This window comes from Panonychus citri, unplaced genomic scaffold (genome assembly GCF_014898815.1).
Source record: "Panonychus citri isolate SS breed McGregor unplaced genomic scaffold, ASM1489881v1 Contig00096, whole genome shotgun sequence".
NCBI lineage: Eukaryota > Metazoa > Arthropoda > Arachnida > Trombidiformes > Tetranychidae > Panonychus > Panonychus citri.
The window spans coordinates 22,470-44,942 of record NW_026515501.1 but is presented as its reverse complement, the minus strand read 5'-3'; the positions used below and the strand labels follow the sequence as shown (position 1 = coordinate 44,942).

Genomic DNA, 22,473 nt, shown 5'->3' with positions numbered 1-22,473 from the left:
GTTTGCTAAAATTATTAATTGAATCCTTTTATCACTCTCTCTCTCTCTCTCTGCTGTAGTCCAGTGTTTAGCACCGAGGGAAAGCCTTATCATTGGTCTTGCTAACTTTGGGGCTCTACGTTCGACTCCTGACAGAGGCGAGTACCAATGCTTTGATCCTGCATTGGGGAGAAGAGAAGCCTTGGCGTGGGATTAGGCCTCTACGAATAACCCTTCATCCCTTCCCTCAAGCCCGTTATCTATATATACAGCCAATTGAGTACGTCGGCTAAGATAGACGGGATGAGGCGCCTTAAAAGCCACAGTGACCCCCCTGGCGGGAGTTCCCTGAACTAAAATAATCTCTCTCTCAGAATGTAGCTGTAAGTTCTGGTATCGGAGAATCATGGCGGGTAATGTGCTCACCGAAGAGATGGTCGCGGAACTGATTCTCGCCGGTGCAGATATCAAGGTAGGAATTGGTCCTGGAAGTGTTTGTACCACCAGGAAAAAGACTGGAGTGGGTTATCCACAGTTAAGTGCCGTCATTGAATGTGCCGATGGCGCTCATGGGCTTGGTGGTCACATTATTTCGGACGGTGGTTGTATATGTCCAGGTGACGTCTGCAAAGCTTTTGGTGCCGGTGCTGATTTCGTGATGCTCGGTGGTATGTTGTCAGGTCACACTGAGTGTGGAGGTGAAACTATTGAAAGAAATGGTAAAAAATATTAAAAATTTATTGGGATGAGCTCAGCCACTGCCATGAAAAAACACCATGGTGGTGTAGCGGAGTATCGAGCATCAGAGGGCAAAACTGTTGAGGTTCCATATCGGATTTCACCAACCTGAGTGATATTCTTACAGCAGTGCCTTCAATACCCTTCATTTGCTTGGATGTTGCGAATGAGATGTGGAGAATTTGAGGTGCCATATCCATTTTTATCTTTTCTGTGGTTTATCAGTTCTTTCCATAGATGTCACTTCTTGAGAATATAAAAGATTCAGAAACTAATCCCAATGAACAATTTCAACTTTTAACTTTTGCCTTGTAGTTAATTTTTTTTCTTCTTTTTTACAATCAACTTTATATCTCGTTAGTGTTTAGAACAAAAAAATGTTTAAATGTCAATGTAATGTAATGTCAAAAATAAAGAACGACATCAAACTCGATTTCAAGGATGTTTTTATAGTTCCTCAAAAAAGTACTCTCAAGAGTAGATCATAGGTGAGTCCGGTTGTTTACTTTTATCTCATTTTCTATTGTGGTGCTTTATTCTAATTGATTGCTCTCTATATTGTGACGTTAATTTAAAAAAATTACAACAGGTTGATCTTAATCGAACGATGAAATTTAAAAATTCCAATCAGGAATATTGTGGTGTACCAATTATCGCTGCAAACATGGACACCATTGGCACTTTTCCGATGGCATTAGCTTTGAATAAGGTGGGTTCATTTTTCCCTCACTCTTTTCTTACCTTTAACCTTTTTAATTGTTGATTAATTGTTTTTCTTTAATTATTTTCAACAGCACAATCTACTTACTACAATTCATAAAAACTATTCAGTTGATTAATGGAAACAATTTGCGGATCAACATCCAGACGCAATTAAGGTTTGTGATTATGTTTACATTTTCTATTTTTGAGAATCAGATTCTATTTCTAATTCTATTTGATGAATTTAGTACATGACCTTGAGAAAACTAGGCCATATTATCCTAGATACTCAATATTGATTGAACTTAACAAGGGTTTACATTGTAATCCAATCAAGATCAATTACTGTTACTATTTTTTCACTTCTGATATAAAAAAATCGACTAATTAGATTAGTGTTATCACTCTCTCTCTCTCTGTCTCTCATCTCTCTCTCAGAATGTAGCTGTAAGTTCTGGTATCGGAGAATCGGATTTCACCAACCCTAGTACTATTCTAGAAGAAGTGCCCTCGATACCCTTTATTTGCTTGAATATGGCCAATGGATATTCTGACGTTTTGGTTGAATTTGTCAAAAAGACACGAGCTGCTTTTCCCGATCGAACCATCATGGCGGGTAATGTGGTCACCGCTAAGATGGTTCGAAGAATTGATTCTCGCTGGTGCTGATATAATTAAAATAGGAATTGGTCCTGGTTCGGTATGTACCACTAGGAAAAAGACTGGAGTTGGTTATCCGCAGTTAAGCACTGTCATTGAATGTGCTGATGCCGCTCATGAACTTGGAGGGAACATTATTTCTGACGGTGGGTGTGCCTATCCAGGTGACGTTTGTAAAGCTTTTGGTGCCGGTGCTGACTTTGTGATGCTCGGTGGTATGTTGTCAGGGCACACTGAGTGTGGAGGAGAGACTATTGAGCGGAATGGTAAAAAATATAAAAAATTCTATGGGATGAGCTCAGCAACTGCCATGAACAAACATAATGGTGGAGTAGCTGAATATCGAGCATCAGAAGGTAAAACTGTTGAGATTCCATATCGAGGTGATGTTGACCAAACAATCTTGGATATTCTTGGTGGCCTGAGATCGGCTTGTACCTACACTGGTACCACCAGGCAAAAGACTGGAGTGGGTTATCCACAGTTACAGTGTAAGTGCCGTCATTGAATGTGCTGATGCCGCCCATAGACTTGGTGGCCACATTATTTCGGACGGTGGTTGTAATCGATCGGAGTGAAATTAAATTACAATCAACATGAAGATCACTATATAACAATTAAAAGTAATCTTCATCAGTTAATTGTAATCTGATACCAAGTTAACAATTAAAAATCTTATAAATATGTGAATAAACAATTAACTTTCCAAATAATTAATCAGTTTAATTGTGTTGATTTAAAGTCTTTCCACTAGTTCTAAACAAAGTCGATATCGCGATCGAGTTTTAATCTCAAAACAAAACAAACACTTAACCTTCAGATTGGTTGAAGAATTGACCCACCAAGTTAATTGTTTAATCATCTTCGAATCAACAATTAAATCCATTTTTATCTTTTCTGTGGTTTATCAGTTCTTTCCATAGATGTCACTCCCTGAGAATAAAAGATTCAGAAACGAATCCTAATGAACAGTTTCAACTTGTAATTCGTGACTTGTGGTTAATTTTTTTCTTCTTCTTTTTGACAATCAACTTTATATCTCGTAATTGTTTCGAAAAATAAACCACCATGCCAACCATAATCAACGACATTAAACTCGATTTCAAGGATGTTTTATTTCGTCCAAAAAGGAGTACTCTCAAGAGTAGATCAGAGGTAAATCCGATTGTGTTTATGTTATTTTTCTTTATTGTTAATTTGGACTTTAATCTTCGATTTTTTGTAGGTTGATCTTAATCGATCAATGAAATTTAAAAATTCCAATCAGGAATATTGTGGTGTACCAATTATCGCTGCAAACATGGACACCATTGGCACCTTCACCATGGCTGCTGCTCTCGCTCAGGTTAGTTTTTCCTTTTAATCTTAGATTCTAAGATTTAATTGATGTTTTTTTCAATTTTTCCACAGTACAATATGTTGACTGCTGTCCATAAGCACTATTCTGTAGAAGAGTGGGAAAAGTTTGCTAAAGAATATCCAGAAGCGCTTAAGGTAAATCAAAAATTAAGATCATAATTTTCTATGTAGATTAACAATTGTCTGTTTTCTCTCTCTCTCTCTCTCTCTCTCAGAATGTAGCTGTAAGTTCTGGTATCGGAGAATCATGGCGGGTAATGTGCTCACCGAAGAGATGGTCGCGGAACTGATTCTCGCCGGTGCAGATATCAAGGTAGGAATTGGTCCTGGAGTGTTTGTACCACCAGGAAAAGACTGGAGTGGGTTATCCACAGTTAAGTGCCGTCATTGAATGTGCCGATGGCGCTCATGGGCTTGGTGGTCACATTATTTCGGACGGTGGTTGTATATGTCCAGGTGACGTCTGCAAAGCTTTTGGTGCCGGTGCTGATTTCGTGATGCTCGGTGGTATGTTGTCAGGTCACACTGAGTGTGGAGGAGAGACTATTGAGCGGAATGGTAAAAATATAAAAATTCTATGGGATGAGCTCAGCCACTGCCATGAAAAACACCATGGTGGTGTAGCGAGTATCGAGCATCAGAGGGCAAAACTTTTGAGGTGCTATATCGTGGCGATGTTGACCAAACAATCTTGGAAATTCTTGGCGGCCTGACATCGGCTTGTACCTACACTGGTTCGTCTAAACTCAAGGAGCTCTCCCGTCAAACTACCTTTATAAGAGTGACACAATAGACGAACGAGATTTTTCACCGAATTGAAGTTGACAATTAAACGGGCAAATTTGAATGGGCGCCGTTTTAATTCATATTTTGTCTCAAAATCCCAATCAAATTAAAATTCAAGTTGAAAAATGTAAAAGAATCACATTAATTAATAAACTCCAAAGTGACCAAACAATCAACAAGTTGTTTCTTCTGTTTAATTTTCTTAATAACAAGGAAAACCAAGCGATCAACATGATCACTTTTCTGAATAATTCTAGGAGATGGAATTCATGAATGTCATCTTTTCTGTCTTTTTTCATGCAAATTTTGTCAACCTTAATTTAAACAGAGTAGTTGATCAAATCTTTGATTAACCTCTCAAAGTTTTAATATCCCAGGGCGTGCGGTTGATGGAATTAAAACTTACATTCATCTGATGCTCTTTCTTTTCTCTTCCTCTTTCATTGCCTCAAACGTCATAATTCACCCCTTCTCTCTCCCCCTTTTCTCTTTCTTTTCTGTCTAATCCTCTTATTAATCTAATTAACACTCTAATTTGGTCAATTTAACGGTCCTTTTTTTTCATTAATTAATAACTTTTGACCCTGACCACCTATGACATTGGTTCTATTTTTTTTGTTGAAGATTTTTGTCTTCTTTCTGTTGATATTTTTTCCATGTCTGTACGACTCCTAGTTTTTCCTAGTCTTCATATAAAAAATCGTGAATCGTAATAATTGTTTGTTGATTGTGAAACTTTTTTTTGACTCAATTATTTTGACCAATTTTTTAGCAATTAAGCTCATTTCTGAACAATGTGACAATTTAGATAAAGAATCAATTAATTTTTACTTCATCTCGATAATCAGAAGTTAAAATCATAATAATTATCAATTTGGTGAAACAATTAAAATTATCCATCATTAGAATTGAACTTGACTTGATATTAATCAAATGAATTTTGGCTTAATTATCACCATGATTAACATCATCATTAACCTAATTGATTCCTTAACTTGCTGGGAATTTATCTTGAATTATCTTTATCAATCTCTTTTTCATGGTAAATTGAACTTTACTCTGAATTCAATGTTAATCATTTCAGGGGAAATCATCATAATCATCATCACATTATTATCTAACTTGATATTTAATGAATATACAGCTTCATCTTTTCAGAATCTAAATAATATTCATCATCATTATCCTTTTGATTATCATCATCATAATCAACTAATGGAGGATAAAATAACCCTAGTGATTAAATCCTAATGTGAGATATAAGTATAATTGATTTAGTTTCAAATTATCATAACTATTAACATAACATTTATCATAGCAATTAGTTAATACATATATATGAAAATCGTAATTGATTTTCTGATTCATTCATTTCCCCTTCTTAATTGTTACTATTTGATTGATAATTATTAATAAACATAATCAAATGAGCACAATATTATTATTAATATAAAAAGGTTGATTGTAATTTTGATTGATCAAATCATGATTGTGACATATTGATTATTTCATTTATCAATCTAATTAATTTGGTTAACACACTCCACTGGTTAGATTAAGATTGATAATTGAAAATATGACCATTCATTGTTTGCAATTGAGATTTGTAATTTAATTGATTTGACAACCTTAAAGGTTAATCAACCTGTAATCAAAAATGTACGCTGGTTAATTATTATCCAACAAGGTGGAAATATTAATTATAATTACAACTGATTTTTCGGTAATAAGGATTGAATCAGATTAAGAAGTTTGAAATCATTCACCATGAGGATAGAAAGTGAAAAATGAAAGTTAATAAACGATTAACTTGAAATGGTTATTCAATTGATAATATTATTGAATTGAGGGTGAAAGTTAAACAGAAAATGAAATATTATCATGGTGATATAACGATCATGATGAAAGATGAACAACTAACTACTCAAGATGAAGTGAAAGAAAAAAGTTCATTCAAAATCAATCCGAGTTACACTTCGATATCATGATAATATCATTAACTTTAATGGTCAAATAACTTTAATCTCCTTTGGTCAAGAGACTTTTTTTTTGTTCTCAGCGTTAGTTTCGTGTATTTAGTTGACCATCTCTGTACGTGGTTCAGGTGGACATGGACCATAGACAGATAGTGGACATTATATGAGAATAGTCGAGGGGGAAAAAGTTGGAGAATTTTTTTTCTCTCTTATTAAATTTCAATCAGAATAACCGGCGGAGGAAAATAAAAGAGCTTTTTTTTACTCCTTCTCTCCATGAGAATCCTTTTTGTGCCATGTTACCACCTAAGTTTCTGTATGTTCATTGAATAAATCGGTGTCTCGTTCATGTGCAAATTGTTTTCAACAACTTGAGGCGATTTTCTGATGAAAATGTTCAATATTTTTTTTTTATATAAATCAATTCTTCTAATATCAATTCTATTGTACATTGTGAGAGAGTGGAAATCTGGATGTGGGGTGGAAAATAATACATTCAAGTGAAACCTCGCATGGTATGTGAGCAGCCATAAGTTGACAATGAACCTGCATCATGGTCATTTCAATTATGTTGTTGTTGCTATTATTATGACCATTGTCCGGTTCAATAGGTTCTTGATTTCCAAAAGATAGACAGAAACAAAAGATTACAGGGTGGATAATGGGTGGTGATGGAGGAGGAAAATATCACACAAAAGGAGCCTCTGTGTAGATCATACAATAAACAAAAAATACTGAAACTGAATGATGAGAAGATGAAGAAAACAAAAGGAGAACTGAATTTGTCTTCTTCTTCTTCTTGCTTCTCTTTTGCTCTCTTTTCAAGATCTTTTTTAGTTTCATTTTCATCTTTTTTTTTCTTTCTTTCTTTGCCATCATCTTCTCATCATTCTTGTATTCATTGGTGAAAATAATAACAATAATAATAATAATAATGTATAAATGATACATAGAAAAACGAAAGGTTCATTAGACAACGAAAGACATTGGACAAAAAGATGAGAATAGAAAAGGAAGAAATTGATTAATCTAATCACAGAATCAACTTGATTTGACTTGTTGACATATTGTCCACTTTGGAAGATGGACAATCAACAGATAAAGTAAAAGCTGATGATTCCATTTGTAGAGATTCACAAGTCAGTATCAAATTTGTTCAATTGATCATCTCAATGACTGGATTTCCGTTTGTATCATATTTTAAATCAGTTTCCAACGTTGATTTTATCTCTTTTTTTGTCAAATTATAAGTTAATTAACTATTTGTCGTTTTAATACTTTGAAACCAAGAATAAATATCCAAATCAGCCCAAGTATATCAAAATTCAGATAGAATTTCTGATGCTCTTAACCATATCGGTTAACCAGAATTGATGACAGGTATCAACAGTAAAAAGAGTTATTAAAACGTTGGATAAGTCCAAAGGCAGAGTAAAAAGCTTTACAATAGGTTGAGTTAATCCAATTGAACTTATTCATTAACAATTCAAGATTTATAGTAATAGTAAAAGCGAGAAACTTTGTCCAATGGATATTTCATCTAAAAGAAATCTCAGAATGTGACCTTAAACTATTCATTGAATGGACATTTATACGTCCAGCAAGTCAATAAAGTAACATTAAGGCTAAAAAATGAAAAATCCTTTTGACAAAACGACATCTTGATCACTGCTTGTCGACACCAAAGTGCAATTAAAATGAGTACAGAATTGATTATAAGTATTTTTAAGTGTTAATCTCAGAGGATAAACGGGAAATGCTTTCGATTGGCCAGTTTTTGGACTAATTGGACCAGAAATAAATGAGATTTTATTATGATTATGACCAAGCTTGGATTTGATATTCAGTCTTTTCATCCTATGGTTTTATCCAATGATAATTTGATGATTGAAACCATTATAATTTGATAGATTTTTTGATTGTAAATTATTTAGTGATTATTTGTAGGTGATGATTCCTCATTGCAATTGGTTTAAATGCTTTAGTAATTTGTTCCCCTGCTAAATCATGTATATCTTGACTTGCATGATTATTATACTGATGATTAGATGATCATGATGAGTTAATTTTACAGATGATTAATTATATTTTGTATCAGTCTTAAGTCACTATATATAAAGTTTATCCATTGAGTTCAAAAAGTTGCTTCCAATTATTAGAGACAACTAATTGAAATTCAAATAGTTGATTATCCCTATTAATATTTTGATAAAAAAATTATCAATCTATTTACAATGTTAGTTAATCACGATGAGTTCGTAATCGATTTCAAACCAATACTGAATCCTCTTCGATTTCTTCAAATGAACAACTTCCACATCCATCGAATCTGTAAAATTATCAAGGGAAAAAGTGGAACATTGATTAGTTGATTGTGACCATTAAATTTAAATGATTTTCAATGAAAGAAAAATGTCAACAATTAATTTAATCTCGCATTGATTGTTGCAGTTTTCCAATTAGTACTACATGAATATGATTGCATCGAGACAAATCAGTTGATCTATTAATAGAAAATTTCAATGAGAAACCTGATTAACTATTAACTAAACTTTGATTGTAGATTAATCTTAAATTTAACTGATTCGTTGGATTAATTATGCAACAGAAATTAACCTTTAATGTTAACAAATTAGCAAATAGTTTACTAATCATTCAAAATGAGCAATTAGAAATTATTTCCTCCTTTTCAGACAAAAAATAAAATGATCAATTTGAAAAAAAGTAGAAATTTGCTAATTGTATTAGATTATGTTGATTGTACATGTATAAGAAATTTTCAATCGATAATCAAAAGTTTTCGAGCACAAAAAGTTAACTTACTTGAGGGCAAATTGGTGAAATTGTTGTAATTGTTTAACACGATGAGTTACACTGAGTAAAGTGCATCCAGTTTCAACGGTCAGATATTGATAAACTCGTTGTTCGACATCAACCGAAACCGCTGATGTACATTCATCGAGAATGGCAAACAAAGGTCGATTATAAAGTAATCGAGAGATGGCGATTCTTTGTTTCTCACCGCCGCTGAACACTTCAGCCCAATCGTGGATCGAATCCATGTTGTAATCTCTTTCAAGTAAGTAAGTTAGTTCAACTTTGGCTAAAAGTGTAATCAAATCTTCATCGGTGACTCCCTTACGTCTCATATCAGCAACGGTATCGGGATAAATGATCTGATCTCGAAGAGTCCCCAATGCAAGATATGGTTTTTGTGGTATATAAAATAATCTATTATTTGGTGGTTTGATTAATTTTCCTCCACAAAGTGGCCACAATTCACCAATAATACGGAAAAGCGATGATTTACCGCATCCATTTGGACCTGGAATTGTGAAGAAACGAAAAAAAAATGATTTAATTTGATTTTTATCGCTTTAGGTTTTTTTTTCGGTATTAACATTTACCTGTAACAATTACGTTCTGTCCTTGTTTAATTGTGAATGATAAAGATTTAACTAGTATATCACCTCCCGGAGTGGCCAGAGGTACATTTTCAAAGACAATTTGAGGATGAGCAATGTCACATAGTTGAACTACACCTGATCCAGTTGAAAATATACCATTACAACGTCGGGACGAGGAAAGTGACCTTCTATTGGCTTCAATTGATCGGATCAATTGGGTAACACGTTGAGTGTAAGCAGCAAGACGAGAAAGATCACGACCTGCAAGAACCAGTCGACCGATACTTTCTGCTAATCGAACCATCATACGACCAGATTTGTAATAAGCTTCAAGACGATCTTGAGTAGTTCCAGTTATCGAATTAGAAAAAAATGGAATTGCAAGTGACAGATAACCAACTACAACAGCGAAATCTAAATAAAAAAAATATGAAACAAAAATCAGGATCAAACAATCAATACAAGACCAATAATCATCATCAACTAAAAACTTACATCGGGCAATTAGATTGTCTAAAAAGTCAATGTTGAACTTAAATATAGCGACATTGTTTAGATGATTCTTAAGACGCCCTAAGGCTCCCATGAGTGTTAACCTTTCACGACTATTCCCTTGATAGAAAGCAACCTCTTCACAATTAGCAATTAATCTGGAATGAACGTATCTTAATTGTCCTTCCAATTGAGTCTCCTTGATTGTTAATCGAGTTAAGGGTCGGCGAACTGAAGTCAAAATTGTACCCGAAACCAATAGATAAGTTATCATGGCACCCGGAGTCTTGAAACCAGTGTAACTGACCGATAATCGGTAAACAAGAGTGAAAATGTCCAGCAAAGGTTTAGCAATATTGGAATAGACATCAACAAGAGTGTTACAAAATTTTTCCACATCACTTGTTAACAATTGATCCAAATTGCGACATTGATCATCGAACACATTGATCCGATAATAGGTAAGTCCATCGATATATTTATCGTATAAAATGACGGATAATTTGTTTCGCAAATTAAGACGAAGTTGATTAAGAAAATATTTAAACAAATTATTGGTAACTGCAAGGGTCGGCATAGCCAAGAAAAAGGCGGACAAGTTGGACTTTAATTTTGACAAATTGGCCGTGATAATTGCAGCCTCAATTTGGGTTCCATTGCTCATTAACCAAAGATCGTTAATTGTTTTAACAATTAGAATTAAAATTACACCAGCTCCATAAGCATATTCTTTACCACCAGCAATCATATTAAGGATAACCTTTAACTCGGACATTGTTTGTGATAAATTGTCTGTTTTCCGTTTTGATAATTGTCCATCTTTCTCAAGAAACAATGGTTGATCATCGACATTTTTAGATCGCCTAAAGGGAAATGATTCAGAAAACAATTAGTTAATTTTCATTATAAAATAATTACATGAATATATGAATAGAATCAACTACCAGTTAATGAGAGTCTATCAAAATAACGTTTCTATTGTAACCAAGACAACCGAGCTGAGCTTTTAATTGTTTACTTTTGTTAATTAATCATTTTTAAGAAATTTGCTAATGATTAAAATTAGCATTGGTCATTTAAGGAGGTAAATTGATGAGAAAGTCTAATTACCTGACAGTCTCATTATTTGACAGTTGACTTTAGTTATAAATGTAAACATTTATCAAGGTAAACGAGACTGTCAATGATTGTCATCAATACTCAAGAGTCAATTTAGTAAAAGGGAAACAATAATTAATTTGCAATCATGGTAAGCTAACAATTAGAGGGAAATGATTTGAAAGAAATCAAACTTTCACTAATTAGTTAGTTAATTGATTCAATTTCTTAAATTTTTTTTTGCTTATTTCGTTTGTTCCTGTTGTTGATGTTTTTCTTTTCGTTGCCAAATCAAATGGTGAATATAATAAATCGTATCAACAAGTTAAATTGTAAAGGTTAGAACAGGTCAGTTAATTGTAAATGATCAACACAACCTTAATCAAGATTAAGTTAACCAAATGATAATAAAATTAAAATAGGACAAACACTGAAAACTGGATATAACTTGGATATATTAATACTCTTTAAGCTAAATCAGTTTACCTTATGACCCGTTTTCAAAAGAGTAACTTAATGGAGAGATTAACAGTTTTCAATTATTATTTCCTTTCCTTTGATGATTGTCAATAAGCTTATACAATATAATATCAACAATTAAGGTGTCTAATCATGATTATAAATCTAATAGTTACATTGGTATGACATTAGGAACTGGAAATAAAAAAAAAAGGGAAACCTGAATGTTTATAATGACAACATGAGAGGAAAAGTATTATAATAACAATGTAATCATAAAACTATTAAATGGTAATGGAAATGAAACTGGAAATGATTAGATTTTCAATGGATATTAAATTTGTTAATTGTATTGATTTAAAGTAATAGAATGAAAATTCAATGGTTAAAATTGATTAAATGAAAAAGAGAATAGAATTTGTTTATTCTCAATTTCTAAGTTTACCCTTTTACTATGGAAATGAATTAACAAGACACACAAACGTACTTATATGATATGGATTGATGGGAAATACTAATTATAGAATAGAATAAATGTTTGCTAAAGAATTAAATTAATCACTGATTTAAGGAAAAGAATAGAATTAAAAATTGTTCTCTTACCTGTTTGATTTTCCTCTTGATAAAACACTACAAGTCCATAAGGTTAAGGAAAGAGATGAACCAACAATAAGTACCCATTGATTTCGGGTAAGCTTGGACCTATCGGGTATACTTAATTTAGAAAGGATTGACATGGTGGTTTAATTGTAACAATTATGGAATGTGATTAATGATTAATTGCCACTGGATAGAGAATCACAACCATTTAGAAGACGATTACAAATCAAATAATTGGAAACACTTTTTTTGGGTTAAAGTGATGATTAGACAACAACAAGATTATAGATACACAAGTAAAAGGAGAAGAAAAATAAAATGGTTAACAACGTATTGCGAATTTTGATTACATTAAATTCACTCTTGTAGTGAATTAAGTTGATTGTTGACTCGTTAATTGGTGATCTTAATTGTTGAATGAAAATAAAGAATAAAAAAACAAACAAATAAACTGTTAACAAGTTAAAAAGCTCCAAACGTTTTGATTACATGAAAGGAGTTAAAGTTCACTAGGTAACCAGAAATTGGAAGTAAACAAAAAGACCCGGGCAACTTTGAATCTATTTGATTTTGTGAGAATTTTAATTTTCTGATACTTTTTTTGGTCACAATTAACTAATCACAATTTAGAAAAACTATTTCATGAGGAAAGAGAGTGAGACTGAGAAAGAAGGAGGAAAACAGTTGAATCTTTTTTTTTGTTAATTCTCCTCTTAAATTATCATCATCATCGTCATCATGATTATATTTTAAATCATCATCATCATGAAACTTGATCACTTTCAATTGAATTAAATTTGATTGTTTCTGATTTTGAGTAATCAAAATTTTCTCTCTTCTTAATTAAAGTTAAATTGTTCACATTGTAAACAATTTTTTCATCGATTTGCTTTTTGTTTTCCTTAATTGTTGGCAATTAGCCGACGGGAGAATAATATAATTGATGCAAGTTTCATTTTCTGCAGTAATTAACTGATTGTTTTGTTACACATTTACAATCAAACGAGGAAAATTAATTAATCATTCAAATTTGACAAAATTTGACGATTCAAAATTTAATCACATGTATCAAGAATCGCAAATTAAATTGATTGCAATCTAATCAAATGAATTATCTATTGAAACATTAGAAAACAATTGAAAAAGTTATTAATTAGGTTTACAATTGGTTTAATTGTATCAACTTATATACAAGAAATGTTATTATACTATGTGATATGAATCTGGTTACCGTGGTGATAAAATAAAAGATAATTTAACTTGTTACGTTAATTGAGATGAGCGAGTGTAATTAACAACTGCAAACGGATCGTGGTGGCAACACATTTGAAGCGGTACAAAGGTAATCAAAATCATCGGTGGTACAACAAAGGTCACAAAGATCATTAATTTGCTCCTTATTGTAACCCTGATTAACGAAAATTGTTTTATGATTTAATCGTAAACAATAATAACTTGACGTTGAACAATCTGATCGATCAGAGGTGGAATCTTGAACACTGGCGGTGGTAAATTGTCGATAAGCGAAATACTTTTTCGGTAATATGATCGAGGTCTTTTTCCCTGAGCCCCAGATAAGCGATTCACCGGAAGGAGAGGAAGTGTAAGCCAACCAGTAATAATATCGCTGGACACAAGTTCTACCGACAAAGTTAATTATCGATATGGACATGTCAATGGCTTCGGTCATTTGATGAAATTGTGCAAGAATCCGAGTGGATGAAATTTCGGTTATCCAAATGGGCGATTCTAAATCTTGTGGATAATTTTTCGTATCATAATAAACTGATCCCCAATAGATTGGATTAAGACTTGGAGTGTATCCATGGGTCACTACGGTTCGACAAGCATGTCGACAATCAACACCATGATAAGAATAATTAAGATAAATTTTCGATATTGAAAACCAAGCATTTTCTGGGCACAATGAGATGACCGGATCATCAAAGGTTTGTATTAATCGGCATAACTGCTCAGCGGGCATTGTACATTCATCCCAAAGGGCAACCATGTTTTCGGGTTCATTGGCGATTGAGATTCTTTCAACTGTTAAATTGTATTGCTCTTTGATTAGTGAAGTTATATTGGTTATATAATAATAATATGATTGCTCGTACTCGGTTTTCAGTTGACGCCAAAAGGTTTTCATGTAATAAGGTGGAGACCAGATCGATACAATCAGCGAGATGTTTGTTAATTTGGAAAGTTCGGAATGCATGGTGATCCATGAACAGGTTTTAATATCTACACAGTCAATGGAATATGTGTCCTCTTCGGCGGAGAATTGAGGTAAATATTCTGTTCGAAAATTGCGAATCATTAAATCATCGGTAATTAGAGACAGAATATTTTCTCGGACATCAGCTGATGTTTCATTAAAAGCTTCCAATCTTCCAAGGTAGACTCCAAATCCTTCAAATGGATATTGACAGGTTGAAGAAACACTGGACAGTAGATGAGAAGATAGAATAACAATTGATAGAATAATTAACTTCATCACAATCAGAGCAACGATTAAACGTTTCATTAGAAAAAAGATGATTAGAAATTCAATAGATGAACAATGTTCCCTTTCTTGGAAAGAGACATTTTTTTGTTTACATCGAAAAAGAAAATAATAAAATAATCCAAATTATGGTTTCACATCTTCATTACTTATGATCACTTGAGATTCTAATCGACTTGAGGATCACCCGAACAAAGAAATTTACTAATTAACAATTAACAATAGAAAATTGGAACAACAATTAAAAGAGATGAACAAAATTAGAAATTGATAAACAGATTGAAAGGTAAACAAAGAGCAAAGAAAAAACAAACGACAAGAAGAAGCGGGAAAATTTCGATGCGAATTTGTTTCAATGGAAAAAGAAAATTAAATCAAATTAATTTTAATTCTCATGGAAAATGAATTAACTGTTCAATCAAGTTTGATTAAGGTAAATAAAATGAAACAATTACCTTGGAATAAAGGAAATCATATTTTTCTTATCAATGGTGATTTATGATTGCAGATAAAAACAAAGGAAAAACATCTGATTCTATGATAACAATTAACTAATCAACAATTAAAGTGTCGGATGATTTTCTTGTTTTCCTCATTTTCTGATAATTAGGCTGATTGTTGAATTATCTTGATTGGTTGATTGTTATCTAATTAATCCATCGAGTACATTAAACCTTATTGATTGGTGACAGTTTTGTAATTTTGCAAAAAAAATAATTAATTTTATTGTTTTAATCATTATATTAGTTAATTTGATGATTTGAATTGATAATAATTTTTGTATAATTATAATAATTAAATGTTTCTCACTTTCACTTGTTATGGGTAAGAAAACAAAAAAAAAATGATAATCTCAATTGTCCACAACGGGAATAAAATTAAAGAATTGATTGTTTGGGACTAAATTAGAAGGAAATTTGAAATAACAATTAATTGAACATAAAAATAGAACGAAAAAAAAAGAAACAGAATCAACAATGAAAAAGAGGAAAAATATTTAGATACAATTAATATAATCTATTAGAAGGTAATTAGTTAAAGAGAGACGGAGGTTAAGACGATTAATTAAATTATCTAAGACCTGAAAACAGAGCCTTTAAATTGTTTGATTGATAATTAAGGTTTTCCTTTTACAGTTTAATCAATGGAAAACCACCTGTTGAACAATTAATTAAATGATCAAAGGGCCAAGAGATATTAGAGAGATTCATCAAGTCTTAATCATCTAATTATTATAAAGGAGAGAGAAAAAAAATTAGATCCAGTTAATCAAAATCTCCAATGATATTTGATTAGATTCCAACTTGTTGATTGTGAATTGAAAAGAAAAAAATGAGTGAGTAATCATGAGATTTTTATCAGTTCCTTTTGGAGTTTCTTGTTCCATGATAATCAGATTTCTTAATCATCTGTACATCATTAAATCTGGACTTTGGTACATGCACATATAAGCATCACAAAGCAATCGACGAGTCATTTCTGGTAACAATTTATCGTCCTTGGTGGTTAATAGCAACGCAGTTCCTTCATCAGATAGCCACCAACGTAAATTTTGAAATGGAGTCACTTCCGGTATATTATAACCATCTTGTTCACCTACACAACAATCAATCAGAATCAACAGAATCAAAACAAGACAATCAGTTAGTCATAAATTGAAAGAGAAATTCCCATTAATACAGAGCAATTCAGCTAATTTGTTGGTTTTCTTTTCACGATTACTCCAAAACTACTTGACGGGGTCCATATTTCGATTATGGAAGTTTGGACGATACTCAATTGTCATATTTAAAGGTCATAAAGGTTATTCGTGAAAGAACGCACTTGAATCAGACCTTGTAAGTACAGGAATGATGCAACATCACAGGTAGGCTTAAAAAAATTTCTAGTTTTCAAAAAGTTCTTCAAATGACCTTCCAGTGCGTTCTTTCACGAATAATCTTTATGACCTTGACCTTGAAATATGACAATTGAGTATCGTCCAAACTTTCATAGACGAAATATGGACCCTATCGGTCAAGTAGTTTTGGAGTAATCGTGAAAAAAAAACCAAAAAATTAGCTGAATTGCTCTGTATTATTACCATTTCTATCAGCCATGCTATCGAAAAAGCACCAAGGGGCATCAGGACCTGATCCACATTTGACGAAGGCGACATAATGACTTGTCTCGATACACAGAACGGCAAATAGCTCCATGTAAATCCGTTGGACTTGAGTGTGATCTTTAAGAATACTGAATTCTGTGGGTATAGTTAATTTGGTTATCTTGTGTTTAACGCGCTTCTTGTGGGCATGACTTTTGTCCAAACACTTTTGACAAAATGCAATCGAATCTAACCCTTCACCGAACTGTCCAAAGCATTCTTTACACTCGTATTCAGCCAATTGTCCGCAAATTGAACATTGTCGAGGTGAATTTTCTAGTACATCGGTTATGTCCAAATAAAGACTTGGTATTATTCGTGGGTACATTTTAAATTGTCTACCAAATCGAGGCATTTGAATGAGAAGACAAGGTGGAATCTCTCGCAATTTAAAATCAGAGGCCAGAAACGATTGATCAAATAATTGTTGAACCGTGGGTAGAATAAGTTTCTCATCCTTATCGACAAATAATTGATAAAAATAAGATTCTAGGCCTGAAGATAATTTTAAATAAGGATCAGCTTTAAGTATTTGATTTAGTAGAAGATTTAAAAATTCTTCCGGATCTTTTTCCTCTGAGGTAAGTCCACGGACAGAGGTCAACTTTTCAAGAAGAGTTCGTAAATGCATCACTCGATCAGCTGAGACATAAAGATTGGCTCGAAGTGGGTTAACAATCTCCTCTTTTAAAACCTTTTGTACCTCCGAGTATTCAGCGATATCCGATGATGATTGAGGTCGATTGAGAAGAGATTCAAATATTGTTGTACATGAAAACATCGCGAACAAAGTTGCATCAAGGTAACATGAATTATGGTGACCTTGAATTCCACGAGCTTTACCACAAAGATATTTAAGGTCATCATGAGTAGATAGAGGAGGTATATCACAGGTAATTCGAGATGAATCCAATCTTTTGCCATAACGATCGGTGTTCATGTTACTATTACTACTATTACAGTTAACCTTAAGAAGATCAATATTATTATTAGTATGATGATTTGTATTATTTGATGATGAAGGTGAAGTTGATGATGATGACGAAGATAAATTTGAATAGTTATTAGTGTTATTCACAGCAATAGATGACGATGAGGATGTTGTGAAATGTGATTGATGTGAGGGTTGATTAGGTATTTGTGATGGTGATGAAGGTGAAAAGAAACGGGAATCACGTCGACAATGTGCCAATCGGATAAAATAGCCTCGTTTAGGTCCACAATCAAAGTAACGTTTATTGTTCCAGGTTCCATCGGTTCCACAGGCACATTCCTCTTCTAATTCAATTCCAGCAATCAATTGATGTTGATGATTAACGTCATCAGTTAAATTGTTCATTGAACCAATCCATTTGATTACACCATAACGAGGGATATCATCAATGGTCACTTCAACCAGTGAACCAATGTCCAGTTCATCTTCATGGTTCATATTCCCATTACCTGGAAAAACAATTAATATTCAATAATAATATCTTCTTGATTAACAGCACATTTATTAACAATGGTTAATGGTTTTATTTACTTGAATAAAAAGGCTTAATTGTTGTTTCTGTTAATTAAATAACTTATTCGTATTTAAATTGGTAAATTGTCTAATTATTTAGGTTAACAAATAACATTTTAAGGTGAAAACTGTTTAATTGTATCAAACAGTTGACAATTTAGTTAATTGAATGTTGAATCTTTTAGGCTGGTTGACTTTCAATTATAACTCTATTAGTTACAAGATACATTAATGATCAGATTATCAACAATTAAACCTACAATAATCAAGATATAATATCAACCATTGTTTAATGGTGATTATGATGATGGAAATGTACAATTGAGATTCGAGTTTGTATCAAGTGAATTGTATTATTTTAATCAGTGTCTTTCCAAAAATAATCACAAACAATCAGACAAGAAGCCAAGAAGTTGGTTCTTGCTCTCATTAACTTGGTAATCAAGTTAATCAGTCTTTAAATTATCACAATATTATCTCAATTGAGACAATTTAACCAATCGAAAAATGTTATTAATAATAATCGTAAGTTAATTGTGATTCAACGATTTACATTGAATATTATTAAATGTTGTTGATTATTATTAACCTTAACCTTTACTATTAATTAATTTTGAGTCAATAAAGTTAAACTGTTGGTATAATTAACAGGAAGATAATTGAATCTTTAATCATTATTATGTTAGTCAAGACAATTAACCAACCAGCTGATATTTTAACCAAAATTTACCGAATTTAATTCAGTTTTTCAGTTAAGTTTAAATTAAATTGTTTCCACTAACCTGACAAATCAAATTAACAATAATTTAATGAGTTGATTAAAGAGGTGATAGGCAATTAATTCAGGATTAAAATTTTTTCGTTATGTTATCAAGTTGCAAGAGAATCAAATTAACACTTATTTTAATTGTTAAACTTGAAATTAATTTGAAATAGTTAATAATTGAAGGTGATTAATATTTATAAAAATTACAAATTAACTACTATCAGTTAATTGTTACTGTTTTCTGGTGTTTGCTTTTTGTATTTGAACAAGGTTTTGCTTTGATAATTAGTTAAATTTTATATTTACACCTTAATTATGAAAATTGGAAGTGATGATTTAATCATAGTCAACAGAAATCTACTGACCCAGATTAAGATAATTATGAAATTGAGGATGATAATAAATAGAGTAAAAATTGATAAATAATATTCTTGATTGTTTAGTGAGAAATCTAAATTAGTGGATAAATTAATTGTGATAAGGTTGACTTACAATAGCTAATTGTTTTAACAATTCGAGTTAATTAATTCGTTAAGGTGTTTGATAATTAGTCACCAATGATCGTCATTAATTGACATGATCAATGCTTTTGCCAAGTACAAATTGTAATTATGATTATGTCCCAAAACTGTATTTTATGATTGTTAAGTTAGTTAATTGCCAACAACATGATTAAAAAAATTATGATGACATAAGATGGTGGAAATCATCATCATGGTGTTAAAAATTGAATCAGAAAAGAGTTATATTAATAGTAATCATGTAAATTCTTGGAATCTATAAATAACATTTCCTTTAAACTACTGTAGTTTTTTTAACATCCACAATTAGAGACAATGAATCGAAATCAGCTATGTCAACAATCAATACTGTTTAAATGTTCAGACAGTTGATTGTAATCAAGTGAAATTTACTTCTAAATTCTGAACAGTTCAGTGGTGGTTGAGTTGTTTTCACTTTGATGGGAAACCTTTTCAAACTATTTTAATGAAAAGGTTGATTGTTGTGATTATTTTTTTTATCCACAATTATTATTTACAATTAATGTGAACTAATAATAGTCTTATCGATGTAGACAGTTGATTGAACGGTCTTTGAGGGTATTTGTAAGAGAGAGAGAGAGAGAGAGAGAGAGATGTTATAACTTACCTATTCTAGAATCTGAATTAGAATCAGACTTTGAGTTGAATAAGTTCACATGATTTAAATGGTTAACATATGAATTGTGACTCCGAACTGATGGAGGTGGAGGTGGTGAGTAGGTTGATGTTGTTGCTGAGCCAGTGGCAGTTGACGATGATAAGGTAATGTGTTGATCAGTATAAGATTTACTCGATTCAGTGGTTCGAGGTGATGTTCCACTTGAATCAATAGCATCACCGGAAGTGTTCAGATCATTAGTTAGAATACAATCTGGTTTATCATCAATTCCTGGTTTCCGTTTATTTCGTCTTGGTTTGAGGGGAAGGTCACTAATTCCAGCCATAGATGAAGAAGGTAAGGATTTTGAAGTGGACACAAGGTGATGATTATCGGCTGATGATGATGATGGACCACCACCAAGAAAATCTTCTGCTCTGAGTAACCCAATCACTGGCACTAGAGATGCATGATAAACAGGAGCCTCGAAAAGTTGATGATCATTGTAAATTCCTGTCCCAGAACCAACAGGATTATCAAAATGAACTCCAGCCATCCAATCTGAGCCTACATCGGGTAGTTTACCAAGCCATTTGATATAACCAAATTCTGGGCCATTGTCACTTAACCATACAATCCGATTACCAATTGATAATAAGGGCGGGGCATTTTCCATGGCACAAACTTCGCCCTCAGATAAAGGTCTCATGTTATCATTGGTCTTGGTTCCTGATTTCCTGACAATGTTCATATTTGTATACACTACAAAAAAAGGGGTTACTGAATAACTGTAGATTCTAATTAAACTCCAAGATCCTTTAGAATACTATAGATTTGAACTGTAAATTGATTACGCAAATTGAGTCACTTATCAGGTCCATTTTTCTTCGAATCACATCACTTAATTTAGTTTAATAACATCAGCGACCAAATGACAGAAATTTATGAGATGTGTTGTTGTTGATAGAAGATCTTAAATCAGGTGGGTAGAAAAAGAGAGAACATGAGAAAATGTTAACTGGTTGCAAATGATGAAAAGAAAGTTGTGATTATATTTGGTAGCAGAAGAAATCATTACAAATGAAAGAAAAAAAATACACAAATAGATTAATCCAAATAAAATAACCAACAAAATAAAGTGAAAAAAATGATGAATACAAAAAAAATGAGGTAATCTAATATTCAGCTGATCGTTTACTCCATCTAGTGATGTTTGTGATCATCGAAATCATCGATGATCGTCGGAAATTTCGATGTCGATGATTTAAAATTAAACATCGATTTTTTAGCCTCTTTCTTTTTCTCTTTCTTTTTCTACTGAACTTTTCCCTTTGTCTTTTTCTCTTTCGACAAAATATCGATGATCATCGATTTTGGTAAAAATTATTGCGTCACAATCGATTATTGGCAAATCCAATGATCGCACATCACTAACTCCATCCAAAGAGTAAAGAAGAATTCAATTAGAGAATTAGAAAAACTATTAATATTTTATGAGATAAAAGATCGAGACTGAGAAAGAAGGAGGAAAATTTGTTAAATTATTTCAAAATGTTCCATGGTTATGGTAACATTAAATTTGGAAGATTTTTAAGTTTTAATTAGGATTAAATCTCATCTAATTGGCCTAAAAAATGAAAATTAATAATTTTGCTTCAAGCTCAGATCGTTTTGAGAATTATAATTGATTAATTTCAACCCTTTCGAATGATCGTTTTCACCATGATGGGTCATTTGAAAGGTATCACTTTGATTATCCTCTTTAATTATCATCATCATGAAACTTTCAATTGAATTAAATTTGATTAAAATTCTGTTTCTGATTTTGAGTAATCAAAATTTTCTTTCTTCTTAACTAAGTTAAATTGTTCACATTGTAAACAGTTTTTTCATTGATTTGCTTTTTGTTTTCCTTAATTGTTGGTAATTAGCCGACGGAAAAATAATATTATTGCTGCAAGTTTCATTTTCTGCAGTGATTAACTGATTGTTTTGTTACACATTTACAATCAAACGAGGAAAATTAATTAATCATTCAAATTTGAAAAAATTTGACGATTCAAAATTGAATTACATGTAACAAGAATCGCGAATTAAATTGATTGCAATCTAATCAAATGAATTATCTATTGAAACATTAGAAAACAATTGA

The 22,473-nt window shown here is 32.1% G+C and overlaps 3 protein-coding genes and 2 pseudogenes across 4 annotated transcripts; 3 read left to right on the top strand and 2 right to left on the bottom strand.

Annotated features, from left to right (window-relative positions):
- Positions 1-385: 385 nt before the first annotated feature.
- On the top strand, positions 386-829 carry LOC128388186 (GMP reductase 1-like). Its single transcript, XM_053347553.1, is given in 1 exon segment — positions 386-829. A coding segment is annotated over 1 exon segment (444 nt).
- A 289-nt stretch (positions 830-1,118) lies between these two features.
- Positions 1,119-2,587, top strand: LOC128388185 (GMP reductase 1-like; annotated as a pseudogene).
- Positions 2,588-3,116: 529 nt separating this feature from the next.
- Positions 3,117-4,351, top strand: LOC128388294 (GMP reductase 1-like; annotated as a pseudogene).
- Positions 4,352-6,580: 2,229 nt separating this feature from the next.
- Positions 6,581-12,921, bottom strand: LOC128388281 (ATP-binding cassette sub-family D member 3-like). Its single transcript, XM_053347672.1, has 5 exons — positions 12,260-12,921; positions 10,103-10,962; positions 9,608-10,021; positions 9,024-9,525; positions 6,581-8,529 (listed from the first exon to the last, which is right to left on the bottom strand). The coding sequence occupies exons 1-5, from the start codon at positions 12,391-12,393 to the stop codon at positions 8,469-8,471; spliced, it is 1,971 nt and encodes a 656-aa protein (XP_053203647.1). The 5' UTR covers positions 12,394-12,921; the 3' UTR covers positions 6,581-8,468.
- A 481-nt stretch (positions 12,922-13,402) lies between these two features.
- LOC128388280 (ubiquitin carboxyl-terminal hydrolase CYLD-like) lies at positions 13,403-21,646 on the bottom strand. Of its 2 annotated transcripts, XR_008325234.1 has the most exons (4): positions 20,331-21,646; positions 16,846-18,351; positions 14,374-16,358; positions 13,403-14,302 (listed from the first exon to the last, which is right to left on the bottom strand). XR_008325234.1 is itself a non-coding variant. In XM_053347671.1 (3 exons), exons 1-3 carry the CDS (start codon positions 21,070-21,072, stop codon positions 16,168-16,170), a joined length of 2,439 nt encoding a protein of 812 aa, XP_053203646.1. In that variant the 5' UTR covers positions 21,073-21,646; the 3' UTR covers positions 13,403-16,167. The 2 variants fall into 2 exon arrangements, 1 of the variants encoding a protein (XP_053203646.1); XM_053347671.1 differs by having other exon boundaries at positions 13,403-16,358.
- Between the last annotated feature and the right edge of the window lie 827 nt (positions 21,647-22,473).

Bases quoted from the DNA above. Each gene is read 5' to 3' on its own strand.
- LOC128388281 (XM_053347672.1), bottom strand. From the start codon at position 12,393: ATGTCAATCCTTTCTAAATTAAGTATACCCGATAGGTCCAAGCTTACC. The intron at 10,022-10,102 runs GTAAGTTTTTAG...TTTTTTATTTAG, and splicing joins AGACAATCTAATTGCCCGAT to ATTTCGCTGTTGTAGTTGGT. The intron at 9,526-9,607 runs GTAAATGTTAAT...TCACAATTCCAG, and splicing joins ACAGAACGTAATTGTTACAG to GTCCAAATGGATGCGGTAAA.
- LOC128388280 (XM_053347671.1), bottom strand. From the start codon at position 21,072: ATGAACATTGTCAGGAAATCAGGAACCAAGACCAATGATAACATGAGA. The intron at 18,352-20,330 runs GTAAGTTATAAC...TTGTTTTTCCAG, and splicing joins TAATTCAGATTCTAGAATAG to GTAATGGGAATATGAACCAT. The intron at 16,359-16,845 runs GTAATAATACAG...ATTGTTGTGTAG, and splicing joins TAGCATGGCTGATAGAAATG to GTGAACAAGATGGTTATAAT.